Source organism: Perognathus longimembris, chromosome 2 (assembly GCF_023159225.1).
Source record: "Perognathus longimembris pacificus isolate PPM17 chromosome 2, ASM2315922v1, whole genome shotgun sequence".
In the NCBI taxonomy this organism is placed as follows: Eukaryota; Metazoa; Chordata; class Mammalia; order Rodentia; family Heteromyidae; genus Perognathus; species Perognathus longimembris.
In genome coordinates this window covers 92,231,854-92,249,917 of record NC_063162.1, presented here as the reverse complement: position 1 = coordinate 92,249,917, position 18,064 = coordinate 92,231,854, and the positions used below count along the sequence as shown (strand labels likewise).

Here is an 18,064-nt window from a genome sequence, read left to right as displayed (position 1 = left end):
GCATTGTATATATGTGTCCTTGCAATAATCTAGGGCAAATCAGCAGTGTGAGATGCAGGCACAACCTTGAATAAATATATCTATCAAAGTGTTTACTCCAAATTTATTTTCTTTTCTATGAAAACAGAAAAGTGAATAGACTGTCTTTTTATTTTTAAAAGCTGATTACTTCCAGTTATAAGTGAGTTAAAATAATTTTCCTTTTTGGGGGGGTCTACATTCTTCTTCTCAGACACATATTCTACACTAAAATTTATGTGACAAAGCTTATTTGTGTGAGCAAAATCATTGCTTGACTTTTTGTTTAGAGCCAATAGGCAAATATTGTGAATAACTTCTAAGTTGCAATATCACACATTCTAATTTAAAATTCTTTTTCAGTCAGTGACTTGGTTTGGCATTTTAAACAAATTTAACTTTATAATACAAAATCAATGTAAGGTTAACTGTTCACATGCAAAAAGAAAAATCTGAGTTAACCTGAACTTCTAAGATGCCATGAGAAAAGGCCTACATTTAACCTCCTGCTCTTATTATGTTAAGGCTAAGACTCATCTCCAAACAGTCGTATGATTGAGATGATGTTTTGGAATAACATCCTGTGTTTTGGTGGTACAGCAGTCTTTAGTGACATGCTGAGGTTGCATTGTATTAGCTCATGATATTTTCCCCAGTTAATTGATATCCCAGGTTTGTCCAGAGGAAAATCTATAGCTCCCCCAAACATGCTTGACAAGTTATTATATTTACTTTAGTCAAAGCCCGTGTGTGCAATATCCCTCTTGGAGGTGGTCTATTATTGGAGTCCCATATGCTTTTTGTTTGGGAAGAAAGCAGCCAGTGTGTCATACTGTTACATAGAGTATTCTTTTTCAAGGATGTTGTTCCCTTGGGGACCATATCAGGCCAGAGTTCCTTAGTCTAATAAGACCTTTGTAACTCTTACTGTATAAAAGTTCTGGGAGGGAAGCAAGAGTTAAACAGAAAGTGTAATTCAAGCAACTATATTAGGCCACACGTGGGAAAACACAACTCTTAGTATTGGATTTAAAAAACAAAACAAAAATAAAGTTATTTATTGTAAAAAAAAAAGTACAGAGATGCTAAAATATTCAATTTTTATATTTCAGTGTCAGTGGAGGTTGTTGTCTATGGGGAAATCATAACATTGTTAACATTTACTTTAATTTTTGAATACAAATGATCTTAATGAGAACAGGAAGAGCTGACTGTTTATAAACTTTTAAACTATATGTACTTATTATAGATGCTTTTGTGGTAGTGTTTAATCTAAGATTTTCTTATCTGCTTTCCCTGGTACAACAACATTTAACTTACATGAAGATAATGATGACATTAGATAGAAATTTTTCATTCGCTAGTAGAAAAGGGCATACAAATACTTATCAAAATGACCACATTTGATTATTTTACTTTGCCAATACGTGAAAAACATAGATACTACTAAATCCAAAAACTGTTTAATGAATTTCACAAAATGAACTTAAGAGCCTTTCTTTCAATTTTTGTCATTGACTAAAGAAGAAAAATTTTATTGAATTCCTTGATATAGAAATCATGAAGTAAATACTGACATCTTATTCTTAACCACAATAATATAGAGCTTGGTTTATCATAGGCAAACATATTACATTAATATCCTTGACATTGTGATATTTTGAAAATCTTTCAAAATGTTTACTCATTTTTTTTCACAGCAACTTGTTTCACAGCAACGCATCTTACTCCATGAAGATTCCATGAACCTGCTAAGTCTTTATACCTCTCCTTCTTTACCCAATATCACCTTGGGACTTCCTGCAGTGCCATCACCACTCAGTGTAAGTTTGGGCGCAGCCTCACTTTAAACCAGCCCCAGCGACATTCTCATAGGGAAACTCCCTTTCACTTCCTATATATTCAGACTTCAGAAAACGTGTTAGGGTCAACTTTCCCTTTGTTATTTGCTGTTTGCTTCATTCTGATGGATTCAGATCAGTTTCAAGTAACAGAATTACAGGGGTTTGCAGAATCATATATAAAACTAGCTAACATTCATATTATAGTTACATTCTAAAAATAAATACTCTCTAGGTATATCACCTTAGTACAGTCCACAATTTTACAGAAGAGGAAGCTGAGAGAGACAGGAGAATAGAAAAGTCCAGATCTCAGACCAGTAATTGGCAGAGCTGGGCACACCCCAGGCCAGTACTGAGAGTTACAGTTGCTAAAAAAGCAAAACAAAACCATAGTAGCATATGTTTATGAAATTTATTTTGTGAATGACTTTATTTGGGGAATTACCAATGGTACAGTGCAGAAGAATATGTATCTGGAAAACTCTCCAAGAACAACACTCCACTATTCTTGGGAGATTCAAGGTGAATTAGTTTAAAAATCCTGACAACTGAAAAAGGAGGTAATTGTCCTGAAGGAGGTGATTGTCCTACTAGCCAAAGGCAGCAGTGATTATTTGATGCATATTCTATAAAAGAATGTGTTAGTGGTTGTAAAGGACTTTAGCTTTGTTTACAAGATTACTTATCTCTGAAAAGTTACTAAATTAAACTTTGCACACACAGAGGTTATGTGATACTTTAGGTTTAAAGAGTTTCACTGTTGTCATTTATTTTATGGTCATTAGCAGGAAGACTTTTACTGAGCCCAATGTATTAGATTAAGATATATTTTCAATATGTATTTATGGAGCCAATATATGGGTTTTTTTAGAACACTAAATTATGTATTTTATTCTATGTGGATTTTTAAGAGTGTCTTGCTGGCTTATGTGTTACTATGCTCTTAAGCCAAATTGGTTTTATATCTGGAGATTAAGGAAGAAAGGCTTGCAAATCCTGCCTTTAGCCCTGCCACTGAAAATCCTCATGGAGTATTATTTAAAAATTGGTACAAGTGAAAAAAAAGACAATCAAGAGCAATACCAAAAATAAAGTCATGGATAACTTTTTTCTCAATTCATTTCTTTTCCCTAATAAAAATAAGTAAATACTAAGCCTTAAACTTCATACAACATACCAGTAGCCATTTTGTTGCCTCTACTTTTTCTCTGCTCTAAGGCACTCCTCCTTTGCTAACTCATACATGCACTACTTTTAATGTGGTCAGAGAAAATGTTTCCCCAAAGGACTAAGTACTAAAGCCAGAACATTTAATGTTTCGATGGTAATACAATTTGGTACCACTGGATGAATAAACCAATGTGGTTTGGATTAAAGTTTCATTTTTCTTTGCTTCCATTTTGGTGTGGATGAGGCCATCACAGTTAATTTCTCAGGCTTAGCATTGCTCTTCCAGAAGGATCTCTAATAACCCATTTCCCCACTGAATAGTGGGAAAATTTGAGGAAAAGAGGCCAGCACCAGGCATCACTTCAGATTAAACAGTGCATTGACTTGCTCTGTGACTCAGACAAACCATTTACCTCTTTGTCCTTCAATTTCTCCATCACTGAAAATTGCTTTGCCTCCCTGGTGCACAGCAATTTTGAAAGATGAAACATGAGTTCTGAAAAGAAACATGCCACATAATTTTGAGGTAGTAGACTTCGGCTTTTGTAATACCAAAATGACCACCACTCATTACATTATTTGAATAGGCTAATTCATTATTACTATTGATGATATAATTGTTATTGCCTTATTACTGTGTTATCATAAATTTCAGGTTCTTAATAGCCATTTTATTTGATATTTGATTTCACTCATAGTCTACTTTTACATAAAGTATCTAGACTGTCATGTTTAATGTTTAGAGATTTGAGGATCTGTTATGCATTAATATAAAATACAAGTTTAAATGAAAGTCTTGCATATTTTGTGCCTCCTTTCATTGAGTTGTTTCAAGGATTCTATCTTAAAAATTAAATATCAGAAAGTTACAGCTCTGTGAAATTGAGGACATGAAGAGAATGTGTACTTTGTTTCTTTTGCATGAAACTTTAAACTTACAAGTCTTTTTATCTTAATCCCTATGAGATACAGTCTGTAGTTTAACTGTCAGGATAAATTTTACCTTTTCAGTATATATTTTACCTAACTGGTGTGTTATAAACTATTTTAGGAATAAAATTCCTACCTCTTAAAACTGAAATTATCTCTATGTTTTATTGACATATAAAATGTATGTTTTTATTATGGTCTGTTATTTGTTTACATATATTAATAACTTCACATATTCATATGGATACATCAATGACTGGATATATGTAAATGACATATGAATATATACATATACATATGATCTTAAACCATTATATAGATAAATGAATTTGGCTAATTAACATATTCTACCTCACTTATTATTTTGGGGGATGATGAAGATCCTTAGAGTCAGCTTTCTCAACAATTTTCAAATATATTAAAATTACTGGTATAACAATGGTCACTTTGATATATAAATATATATAATATGCCTCCTAAATTTTAGCCAAATAAATGTCTATTTCATGTTCTAATATTTTTAAAAAATCTCTTAGTTTCAGTGCAACAATACTCAATTACTAACTTGTGTTCAGTGCTTCGACCCTGTTTCTTTTCCTTTCTTCTTTGTAAATTCAGTTAGTTTAAAAGGCATAGTGTTATCCACTTTGCTGATCCAATCATTGGTAAGACAAGTTTTGGTTTCAGAAAACCATAGCATAAGAAATTCATCTCCTGGAGTAAAACCCAGTGTGCATCTGGATGGGAGATTCACATCTTCATTATTTCTTGACACAGGCTTCAAATTCACTTAAAGAAAAGCAGAAGTGTGAAACCCAGACGCTCAGGCAAGGTGTTCCTCTTCCTGGCCAGTATGGGGGCAGCATCCCAGCCTCTTCAAGTCATGCTCATGTCGCCCTGGAGGGGAAGCCCAACAGCAGCCACCAAGCTCTCCTGCAGCATTTATTACTGAAAGAACAAATGCGACAACAAAAGCTTCTTGTGGCTGGTAAATGAATCATGGCACCATGAAAGATCATTTTAGACTTTCATTTTATCATTGGTCCAGTTGAACATCTCTTTAATTTGATACCTTCATAAAGTTTCACTGTGCATTATAAAGGTCATCCTGACTCTTGGTACTATAGGAAAGGCCAAACTCCTTGTTCTTTCTCTAGATCCATGGAGAAGGAGCTGAGGAAGGAACCCACCTCATTTGACAACTTCACACAGACCAGACTGGATACCTTCTGAGTGTCAAGGTCAAGCATAGACCTGTTTATGACCTTGATACTTCTGCACCCATCCTAGCCTTCTTAAGAAGTTTGCTGCATGGGCTGAGAATATGGCCTAGTGGTAGAGTGCTTGCCTCAAATACATGAAGCCCTGGGTTTGATTCCTCAGCACCACATAAGCAGAAAAAGCCAGACATTGCACTATGGATCAAGTGATAGAGTGCTAGTCTTGAGCAAAAAAGAAGCCAGGGACAGTGCTCAGGCCCCGAGTTTAAGCCCCAAAACTGGCAAAAAATAAAAAAGTTTGCTGGCAAATGGCTTTTGCTCTCCTTAAAATTACTTGTGGATGCATCTCTGTTTACACTGGCATACAAATGCATGCACATTTTTTTTTTCCAGGTGGAGTACCCTTACATCCTCAGTCTCCATTGGCGACAAAAGAGAGAATTTCACCTGGTATTCGAGGTACCCACAAATTGCCCCGTCACAGACCTCTGAATAGAACCCAGTCTGCACCTTTGCCTCAGAGTACATTGGCTCAGCTGGTCATTCAGCAGCAACACCAGCAATTCTTGGAGAAGCAGAAACAATACCAGCAACAGATCCACATGAACAAAGTAAGCCACTAAGTGAAATGCATAGTCATTGATCTCATTGTGTATATTAGCATCAATCAAAATCAGAGAGATTACCATCTCAGAGCAGCTCCCTGGACTCAAAAACATCATCACAATATCTCTATTTGTGCCATCATTATGTTTATGGCATGTTTGTAGCAAGTGAGATCCCAATTAGCAAGATAGGTGATGACTGATTGCCCATTTTCATGAACAAGCATAGAGACATATGGTATAAAGCCCCATAATTTAGTATTTTTGTAAAAATGGCAAGGGGCCAAGTTGAGTGCAGTAGGTTGAAAGGTCAAAAAAATTTCACAGGTGCTGGTGAATAAGACAAGGGTATCTAATAAGATATTTCTCTGCAACTTGTATATCTCTAGGATGTTCTTATATTTTTAGTGCATTCGTTTCATTTCAAAAAAGGATTTGAAGCAGTTTGTCTAGGGCTTGTGATAGTTGCTTTGTGGCAGCCTTACTGTGGCTTCCATGCATATGGATGCCTGTATCTTGCCACAGCTTTAAGGAGTGTTCCTGCTGGAGCCACTGCAAAGAAAGAGGGGTCCCAATACAACGATATTATGTTGCCAGTGCACTTTCTATGAACTTGTAAGTGAAATAATCTTTTTGTCTCTTTTGCACTGTGTCATTTCCTAGTATCTTATAGAGATATATTATATTGCTAAGTAGACAGCTACAATTTGTCTTTGAAATAAGAGCTTTATTATAATATAAAACAAACAAACAAAACACGAACAATCTAAACCCTCCTGAGCAATAGGAGAACAATCTTTATCACATGCTGGAATGACTGCACATATGGCTGAAGTCTTTCTCACTTTAGCCTTATCATGAAAGGAACATGGGCTCCAGAGTACCATGCTGACCGCAGAGTTTTTAGCCCAGCCCTTTGTTGAATGTTTTGGAGTAGCAGTACTTGACAGAGTACAGTGTTTCTCCAACCTTCTCTCGTTGTACTTCTAAGCTCTGTATCCTCAAATTAAAATGCTTATTTTAGTGCTTTAACATTTCTCTAAATTTTGGAAATGATTTTAATCAAATTAGTCTCCTTTGGAGGCAATCAGATTTCTTCCCTACCCAGTGGCAGAGAGCAAACTCATATGTCTCTGTTAACTTGAATATGCATTTACTCTATTTTCGTCATAGGATTTGTTTGTTTGTTTTGTGGTTTCTCAGAATAACCTCAAATGACTAGATATTCCTGAAAAATGTAGCAATTCATTTGGGAAAGAAGATTCAGAAATCTTACTTGTGTCTATTATGAAGATTATTATTTTGATCTGGACCTAGGTGTTTTTATAAAATTAAGTTTTGATATACTTTTCAAGTTTTTTTTTTTTCATGATACTCTTTTCTTGAAATATGTAGATATGTTCTGCAGTGGATAAATTAGGTTAATCATGGTGTATAAATGATGTCCATGAGGACTTTTAAGAATATTTTAGAATTAGTTTTCTTATAGAATGGAATTACCACTGGCTCAGACACAAATTGTATGTTCACACCAAAGTCTTCCTCCTTTGATACACACTGGAGATTTTGGCAGGCAGATGCTACCCCAGTCTCAGGACAAAACTAAGATGGAAAGCAGGCATTTGCATTTTAGCAATGACAAAAGCAAATCTTATCAAAAGCTGTTCCCATGTGGAGCTGATTCCTTGGAATCTGTTAAACATTCTTCCCTAAATTAGAAACAAACCTATACGTTTAGGTACATGTTTGTACAGTGGTTTGATTATTAAATCTTGTCTTAATTAGGCAAAATGAAGACCAGAAAACTTCAAAGTACAAAGCTGATCTTCATAAGTTAACCCCTCTCAGCTTGGGTGTTTAGATTACTCAAGCAGGTCTCCACTTGGCTTTTTCCAACTATGTATTCCATATGTTTAATCAAATAGCATATGCACTTTGATATTCTCTTGATTTTGAAAATATTTTACCTGCTCTCAATTGTCTTAGGAAGCAGCAGAGACTTTTAGATAAGAAAATGTTGAGTCTCTATCCTATTTTGCAATATTTGCTCTCAATGGAGCCAGTAAGAAATGAATTGATACTGTTCACCCTTCTTCTAAGGTGATGAGGTGATTTTATTTTTCAATGAGTCAAGGGCATAACGAAGATACCCAAAGTAATGAATTTCTGTATAAACATATTTATATGTACTCTACATAATCATTTAGAACACTCATTAGTAACGGATCACCATAGAAACTTATGCCACTTCTTTATTGCCATAGATGAGTCTTTATTAAATCCACTCTCACTGGAGCCAAATAGTTGGCATCATTAAAACATGGTCCTCACTCCTGAGACATTTATTAAAACAGGAAGCATGAGCATATGTGAACATGCAGGTGTGAAAATGATACGATAGCTTTATATTTCATTCTCTTGGCTTTTTATATTTCCTAAGGAAATTAATGAAGTAAAAAGCGCAGTAGAAACAAATTAAAAATAAGTAGATTTCTTTGTAAACCAAATCAGATTAAATAAACACAGTTGGGCTTCCTGGTATGAAATTTGTAATGCTATGTTTGGATTGAAAAGAATCTTTAGAAGATTTTGAAGCATCTCCCTGGTTTTCGGACCATAGTGATACAAGAGAGTTCTATTTGTCATTCAACTATATAATATAAAAGTTATTATTAACCCTGCCAGAAGACTCACCCTCCTCTTTCCTTATTCTTTAATGGCATTTACATGCAATAGGAGTGTGTTGTAAGATTATTTACCTCTTATAACTATGATATGAAAAGTCAGTGGCCTAGTAGAAATATCCTTGCAATGGGCTTTTAGGCTTATATAATATTTACATTGCTATATCTGCCAGTAACTAATAGGCAAATACAAAGGAAAGTTCTCAGCTGGAGAGTAAACCTTGTCAGAATGATTTATCTCTGTTCATAAGTTTGAATGTTCTATTTTCACTAGAAGTATTCTGAGAAGTTGAATCACATAAAAAAATCATAGTTTACAACATTTCTTCTTTTATATTTTGAGACATTTAGTACATTCAGAAATGCATTAAACAATTTCTATTGCCAATACATGCAATGTTTGTACTATGAGGATGAAATGTTTTGGTGATTCAAAAAATGAGTTTCTTTTGCAGTAGCACCAACGAAGCATGGTACTTTCACCAGTATATCTTTCTTTTACTTTTTGAAAGAAAAAAGGGTTTTTAAAATAGAATATTCCTAAATTTACCAAAAAGAATACAAAAGCTAATAGGGTATTGCTTTTCGTTGTTTGTCTGGGGGCCCACTTCGAGTTTAATTACACAAAGTTTTCTTCTTCTTTCCTGGTAAAATGAAACTGATTAAAACAAAAGACACCACATTTTCCTGAACAGATGAGTGATTCAACCATTAACTGAAGAGTTAAAGGGCAGCTCTTCAATCACATCACTCTCTGAATGTTATATAGGCATTTCCCACTATCATTCATGTATTTTTGTTGAGTACTTCAACATAGATCTCTGCTATATCTTCCCAAAATGACAACTCCTTCCCTCTTATGGTATTTCTAGAATAGCATTGATTTGTGTCTAGCAGTTTCTGATTTTTAATATCTTTTCTGTTACTTAGGCTTTTTATATTTGTCTTATGTTATCTATATGAGCCACTTGATTAAGAGATTTCTTCCTCTGTTTAGTACTCACTTGAATAAACTGCTAGCATGCCTGTAACTGTTCAGCAAATTAGTATTGCATTCTTCCTTTGTACAGACACTGCTTAAGACACTAGGAAAATAGCATTCAGTGTCCTCAGGAAGCTTGTAGTATGGAGAGCAAAGGGCAAAATATTCAAATAAATAGTAATACAATGTGTTCTGTATCAAGACAGAAAATATAAGACAAAAAATAGGCTTCTTTGAGGAAGTAATATTTGAGATGCTTGCAGATCATTCTGTCTTTATAATATTATCTTTCTTCTCTTTCTTTTCCTTCCCCCTTTTACTTTCTTTCCCTTTCTTTTCAATATGCCCTGTGATAAATATCTTATGCATTCCTATGACTGGATATGAGCCAACACTTTTGAAAAAACATATAAATCATGAGATGATATCTTATAGATGTCAGGGTTCCGTCTAGATATAAGTATTTATTATATATTTATTACTATGATACTTAGACATTTTGACATGAGCACTATTTTATCATAATAAAAATATATCTAAGACAAGAACAGTAAATGGGAGGCCGAGCAGATGTCCTATGTTGCTCTAACTTAAGCAGGTAGATATGATGTTTTGACAAGCAAAGCAGAATATAATTATGCTCACATGCCGAATCTGAGAAAATGGGGAGCTTCTATTAGTTTTTAGCAAAAGAATTTGACCCTTTTTTGAGTAGTATAAGCTTTATTCCTGTCTTTCAAAGTAATTTTCTGATATCAATGTTACCTATTTTTCATAAGCCATCATGAATCAGACCCATGCCCTATTCCCAACCATTCCCATCCACAGTAATTCAGGACATTACAGTCTTTAATGCCTGTAGTCACTTGTAAAATGCTCCTGAAGAATACCCTAATATAGAACAATTATATGCACTCTTGAAAAAAATATATTTTTGCCAGGAGTGATTTAAAGAACAATTCTATGGTGTGTATAGTCTAAAACCTTCGCATTTTTGAAGTCATTCTTCATATTCCCAATCATCAAATATATACTTTGTATTTGCTTTATTTTAAAGAATATGCTTTTCTTCCTATGGCTTACTTGTGAGAGAATGAAAAAATTAAACATACTCAGATAAAACCATGTATCCATCTTATTTAGTGTGTTTACTGAATTCCTCTAGTGCAGCACTTCCTCCTCTTACTTATGGTGTGCCTCTCCTTAGCATCTTCTCCCTTTATGACCTGAGATTCCTAATCTAATACTTAAATACCACCAGCTACCTTTCAGATGCAGGGTTTGCTCTGAGCTGAACACTACAGAACAGAATCTGCACATATATTATCCCATTAACCTTAACAACTACCTTTTAAAAATCTTCAAGCATGTTCCTTTTACAAAGCTTAATTAGATTGAACATATTTGATAGGATCTCCAGGTGACCAAGCTGGAAAACTGACATAAATTGTCTTACACAAAGTCTGTTTAACAAACCATGCTTATGATTCTATTCTTACTTTTATCACCACCTTAAGGAAACAAGCTGTTTCTAATTTTATTTCTAATTAAATGTATAGAACTCACAATTTAAACAAAAGACAAAAGAGACAAATACAAAACAAGAATATCAAACCAGGAAACTGAACTTATTTGGGATTGATTTGGACTTGTCAGGATGAAGAAGTGGCTTTTCTGTACCCTGTTTTCAGCCTTGCAAACACTGCCCTCTACCCCCTACTCACGTAGCTGTCTTTGTATGTGGACTTCATGGTGGTACATGAAGACATCCTGCTGGATATAGTCAAGTTTTCCAAATGGTGCAGAGAACATGCAGTACTGAGCCCAAATTCAGCCAGGCCACAATTTGAGTCTTTCTTGCTTGTTGTCACATTGCCATTTTCTTCACACAAACATCTTCTTGCCGGAGTTCTAAGCAAGCCTGAGTCTGGAGGTTGACTTGCTTCATCAGGTTCTACTGAAATACAAATGTTGGCATCTCATCTCTGGGTGGCTGGAAAAATGCCTTGTTTTACGTTTTGAAAAATTGGATGAGTAGAAACTTGAACAGGGCTTTCATTTAGGAAAGTAGGCATTACCGTTGTCAGGATTAATTTCTCTCCATCCGTTTGACAGCTTGTTTCCAGGCAGTCTTTTAATCACCAATTTAGGATTACATTTTGCCCATTAGATGAATAGTATATTGAGAAACATTAGCACACACTGAAAGCAATTTTTATAACAGTAAAAAGCCTCCTAGATTATTTATCTATCTATAGAGGTTTATAAAGAAAACTGACTTTACTCTGAAATAGATGCTATTTTGACATTATTAGGCCAATGTAAATAGAACCTTTTGGGTATATAGTGGCTGTAAAAAATCCACTTATGGTACTGTACTAGCTTACATCATCTCTGAATATTTATATAGCAGCATTTCACTCTATAATTACAAGTTGATAGTTTATAATATACAGAAAATGGCTTCTTGCTTTATTATTCAACGTGATGAAATCTGTGTTTGGCAAAGAAAAGGAAAGACTGTTTCAGTGGATTAATGTGTAGCATTCATAAACATTCCCAGGGCTGCTTTCATAACTTGAAGGTCAAGGGGAAAGACCTGGACCTTTCCTTTTCACTCCTCACTGTTAATCTAGTTGGAGATACTTTTATTGAATGAGAACAACAATACTTAGACATGACTATGAGGTAAGAAAATAGGGGAAGGAAAACTGTCTGGGGAATTAAACCATGTGAGTCCTCTGATGTTGTTTCCAAGCAGTTCAAAGAGAGAAGGAAGCTGAATAATTTGGTTGTTTCCCAATCTTGACAAATAGTTTCATTTAACAGAATGAAATAATTAAGTCCCACTAAAGAATTTTTAACATAGCTAAGTGATCTATGGACACGAGAACCATAAATGTGTAGCCATCTCTTTAAGGCTTTTCGTAGCCTTTAAGCTTCTGATATTAGTGTTGACTTTCCTGTTTCTTTCTGTTCTTGTTCTAACTGCTTATGAAATCTGAAAGGTTATTTTGACTATGAGTTGTCATGTCTACAGTACTCTTATTTCTACTAAAAGAATATCATTTTGAGCTAGGATTCTGTATCTGAATTAAATTGCATTCACAAACAATTACATTTACTTTATAAAACTCATTTGCAATTGAGTGCCAGTCGTCACTCTTATAGTCTTAACTCCTCAGGAGACTGAGATCTGAAGATCATTAATCAAAGCCAGCCCAGGCATGAAAATCCATAAGACTTTTGTCTCCAGTTAACCACTAAAAAGCCAGCTCTGGAGCTGTGGCTTAGGTGGTAGAATGCTAACCTTAAGCAAAAAAGCTCAGGGATAGTATCCAGACTCTGAGTTCAAGCTCCAAGACCAGCACAAAAACAAACAAACAAATAAAAAAACCCCACATTTCCTTTTATAGAACAATTGATTCGTGCTCCACAAAAATTCACCTGTGATAACTATCATGCAATATCTCATGAAGTTTTTGTCTTGAATGCCTCACAGATCTGTAAATCGATCATTATAATCAAAGACTTGTATAGAATAGCATATGGGAATTGCAAAATCTAGAATATTCAAGCGTCTCTCCAAGAGTAATTTTTGAGGTCTTACATAATAATTTATTAATTTTGCAAACTTTGGTCAAGTTTTTCAGCCTTGGATTGAACAATTCTCTAATAAACAAGTATTAGAGGAGAGAATGTATGTAACATGAGTTTATAAACATAGTAAACATTACTCAAACTGTGATATTTATATTTGTTTGTTTGTTAGTTTTTGAGACAGGGCTGACAAGCTCAGGCTGGCTGGCCTGGAACTCACTGTGTAGCCCAAAGTGGTCCTAAACTTTCAATCTTTCTTCTTTCAACTCCTAAGTACTGGGGTTATAACATATATTACACACTTGGCTACATTACAGTTTTTATTTTTTGTAATGTTTTTTCACCCTGGAAATTGAACCCAGGGCTTTGCTCTTAATAACCAAGAACTATAACCACTTGAGCTACTTCTCTGAGAACTTTATATTTTTGTATCATATTCTAGTTCTATCTTCCTTATTTGGTTAATAAAAATGGTCATCTAAAAGTGCAAGAAGACTTCCAAGGCTCCAAGGCACATTTCCCACTTGCCTCACTATTGCATCAGGCTTTTTTTTTTTTTTTTTGTAAACCAAACCACCAAATTTTGTTCCAGCTCTCTCATGTGCTTCTGTGTTCATAATGAAATAAAGAGACTTTGTGTTCTTTTCAGAACAGTGCTATAGTTAGTGATTAAATAATTTTCTTTATGAGTATAATTTTCACTCAGTAACCTTTATTACTTTGCTATGCAGTTCAGTGAGTTTTGAAAAATGCACATCGTCATATAATTGCCACAATCTATAGAACAAGTCCCTCAAATTCCAAAACTCCCTTCTACAGATCTTTTGTCATCTTTTTCTACCTTATACCTGCCAAAGTAGTTGAATTGTTGACCAAGGAGAGGACATTAAGACTGATCACCAGTAGTGCTGGCATATTTTAAGAGTACACAGATATCAGTCTTGAATGATTCTAGACAAAGGATGTTTAAGCTATGGGATTTTTTTTTCCATAGGTCCTAAAATGTCAGTCTATGGACTGGATCCAATCCATAAGCATTCGCTTTGTCCTTCTTGGTATCTTAAAAAGCTTTTGAGTTATTGGCCTCGTCTTTAAAAATAGATTTCAAATGAAAGTTTGGATTTCTGGCATTCCCTGAGATAATGAAAAGGCTCTGCCACACTGCGCCCCTACTTGCTGCGTAATTGCATTTCCGGGATCACTCCTCTGAAATGTTCCTACACTACTCTCCAGTTTAAAGTAAAGCACTGATCAGTGTGGATACAGAGAAGTTAGGTAGGCTAGTCATTCATTTTGAGGTCCTATCTGTTCTGATATACATTCCAAAACCATAAAGCAAGACTAGGAAAAGAAACAAAAGTCCTTTCTCATTGTGCCTTTAAATTTCAATCCTAAAAGGGTGAAAAAATGCATCTCTCTCTTGTGCTTGTCCTGGGGCTTGAACTCAGAGCCTGGGCGCTGACCTTGAGTTTTTCTGCTCAAGGATAGAACTCTACCACTTGAGCCATAGCTCCATTTTGCTCCATTTTGGCTTATTTTGGTGGTTACTTGGAAATAAAAGTCTTTCCAATTCTCAAATCTCAACCTATTCAGTAGCTAGGATTAGAGGCATGAGACACAGGTATCCAGATAGATTTTTTTTTAAGATATACTTTTTACTGACGTTTGGAAAGTAGAATACCAAGGAAAAATCCTATTACATAATAATAAATCACATAAAATAACAGCATTTTTAAAACAGAAAAGAGATTACTTGTCTTCTAAAGGAATAACTCCTAAGAATTGTTGGTGAAATCTCTTGCTTCTGTTCTGAAAGCCTAATCTTCTCATTTCTTTTATTTGCCTAATTAAATTCTATCTACTAGCAGATAGAGTGATCAGTTACACATATACATCAAGTCGTGTCATGGTTTTTCTTAAAACTACCTACTTGGTCTGGGTGCCCTGGCTCTGTAATCCTAGCTACTCAGGAGCGGCGATCTGGGACTCTCGGTTCAAAGCCAGCCAGACCAGAAAAGTCCATGAGACTCTTATCTCCAATAAACCACTCAGAAAACCTGAAGTTGCATTGTGGGTCAACTGGTATATTGCTAACTTTGAGCTGAAGAGCTCAGGAACAGAGGCTGTCCCAGAGTTCAGGCTCCATGACTGACAAAACAACAACAACAACAACAACAACAACACTACCCACTTGCTTATTGAACATAGCATAGATTCAGGCCACATATTCAGGCCACATAAATGTGGCCTGAGAGTCAGTCATGATCTCGGTAAAGTTCTGCATCTCTGTACCTTCATGCCCATACTCTGATCTCTAGCCACAGTTCTGCACGGAATGTCCAACCTCCAGGCCTTTTCAAGTTTCTATCTTGTACCTGGGGTCTGTCTTAGCTCAAACCCTGCCTATGAAATAATGCCTTCCTTGGCTATCTAAAATAATGTGACCATAAGAACTCACACATCAAATCCCACTGTTCAGCTGCTTCTGTGTTTCCCCTATAAAGTGTTCAGAGGCTCTTCCCAGCCCCCAGTTATCATATATGCTCAATAATAAAAACTAATATATATATGCTCCATATTATATATTACTATTGCTATATGACTATTTTACCTGCTCCATAATAACCCAGTGAAAGAATGAGTGAGTGGACTCCTCCTCAAACCAGCTAAGTAGAAGAATTTTTTGACTCTCCAAAAAAAGGAATAGGTGCCAAAATATGAAGAACTTTTGCGAACCAGGAAAAATATATTTTCAATGTGACATTGTTTTGGAAAATCATTTTGAGTTAAAAAAAAGACATAGAAGGGCATTTGAAAAAAATCCATGTGGCCCTTAGATTCATTTCATAATTGTTTAATATTAACAAGGGAAAGTATTTGTCAATTTAGACTTTTCAGTATGTAAAGAATGGACTAATATTTGGAAAACCTGTCTTGTTTTCCTTTCATTTTGCTTCCTACAGTTATTGTTCTTAAAGGTTCAGAAGTGAGGGCTGGGAATATGGCCTAGTGGCAACAGTGCTTGCCTCGTATACATGAAGCCCTAGGTTTGATTCCTCAGCACCACATATATATGAAAAGGCCAGAAGTGACGCTGTGACTCAAGTGGCAGAGTGCTAGCCTTGAGCAAAAAGAAGCCAGGGACAGTGCTCAGGCCCTGAGTCCAAGGCCCAGAACTAGCCAAAAATAAAAATAAAAAAAGGTTCAGAAGTGAGATGACATAAAGTGTCTGGCTTTAGCGAGGAGTGCTTCCCTAATAGACCTCTCAGTTTGAAATCCCTCCAACTTCTCCAAGTTGCTGTTGAGAACAGTTGGTACATACCTAATCTATTTGTGAATTGAGACAGCATTTGTATCATTTTTAAATCTAGTTTCCTTGGAGTTTAAAGGAAAGGTTTTGTTTTCCAAATGAGGAATATTGCATTTATTTAAGAGAAAAGATAATCTGGTGCCTTGGGGAGGGAACCAATGTCTTAAAATTTTAGGCAAAATAAGAACATAATAAGTTATGCTCCAGGTTACATTTTACACAGTTATAACAATCATACCTAATTCTAATGGACAACAGTTTATTGGCAGTGTTGGAAAGTCAGATGTCTATCAAAAACAAATTTACTCATTTATCTGGCCTGTTCTTACATGACATTTTGTATCTAAGGGTATTTATGTGTAATTAAAAGAGGTCTATGGGGAAAATTAAAATCACACAATTTAAAAATACTTTAAAAAATCTAAAAATTTCAATTCTATTTAAAAGCATATACACAGGCTTAAGTTAATTTCTAGCTTTATCTCAAACAATGCCACTTTCAGAGAAATGAACTGAATATGCCCATGTGTAAAGATTAGCTTTCCATCCTTTATGGTTTGCTTAATAAATTTTATATCATTTGCCTGTCAAATATAGGATGCATATCATGACATGTAAACACTAAAATTATGGCTTTTGTCTAACCACAGAGTGGACAGATAAACAGTGGAGTTCAGATGTAATACTTGAAGGTAAGGGATTGGGATTGCAGTCAGGAATGAATGTGTAAACCAGTGAAGTGTATTACTGTGCATTATTTTCTCATCCTAGGACAGTCATAGCCTGCCTGTAGCGTTGTTGTTTCCAGGACAAGGACAGTACAGTAGCCTGGAGGACACAGAGATATGCTGACAGATGAGTCAGAACTCAGATAAAAGAGAAAGGAGAAGCTGTGCAGCCACTGTCTTCATCTCAGTTGGGTCTCCACCATAGTAACTCACCTGGTGTCAGACCAATGGCACACAGTGCGCTTGACAGATGGGGCCTCGGCAGAGATTCACACAGGCTTGCACATTTATCTGTCACACAGATGTTTCGTCTTCTGTTTTCTAGCCAGCAAGGCAACAGCCCGACTTTGCTGGGGGATCACCTCCAGATGTTCAACCAAAGAGAGACCCTGCCACCCCACTGAGAGTAAGCAGACATCCCCTTGCCACATCTGGGGCCACTCAGCAGCAGTACAAATTAGAAAAGGGTTAGCCAGACCATCTTTGTAATGGTTGTATTTGGAGTTCAAAAAACACAGAGAAGACAACATAATCTGAATACTTACAAATCTCACCAAGTAACTTTCCATTAAAAAATATCTGAAGCAAGTCAAACATGGCAGGCAGAATTTCTCTGTGACTTTTGTTTGTGATTTTTCTCTGCTGATGTTAATTGCTAATTTTTCCACTGTGGCAAATTTTGAGAGTCTTAAATGAAAACAGCTTTAGTTAAATACCTTTAAATGAAATAAGAAGTACAGGTTGACTCCCACTGTGTGTTTATATTTTGCAAAGCTGGATCCAGAATGGTCGTATTTATCTCTTTTAGTCTTTTGTGGATCTTCACAGAGTACCTTTGATTTCAGAGATAAAAAAGAAAACCAAACAACTCACTGGTTACTAGTCATGTACAGATTGTACATATTGCATCACAATCTAGGAGGAAATGTGGGAAGTTTTGTTACTAAACATGTTTTCAGATATTCACATACTA

The 18,064-nt window shown here is 35.4% G+C and overlaps 1 protein-coding gene across 7 annotated transcripts in view; it reads left to right on the top strand.

Moving 5' to 3' along the window:
* The window catches only part of Hdac9 (histone deacetylase 9), an 805,515-nt gene that overhangs the window by 456,694 nt on the left and 330,757 nt on the right, over positions 1-18,064 (top strand). For 5 of the 7 annotated variants that reach the window (XM_048339733.1, XM_048339732.1, XM_048339730.1 and 2 more), the window contains 3 exons: positions 1,719-1,841; positions 4,740-4,950; positions 5,576-5,793. In XM_048339733.1, the coding sequence (XP_048195690.1) occupies positions 1,719-1,841; positions 4,740-4,950; positions 5,576-5,793 (552 nt within the window). Of the gene's footprint in view, positions 1-1,718; positions 1,842-4,739; positions 4,951-5,575; positions 5,794-17,416; positions 17,498-18,064 lie in introns of all 7 variants that reach the window. The other 2 variants (XM_048339728.1, XM_048339727.1) reach the window with 1 other exon arrangement.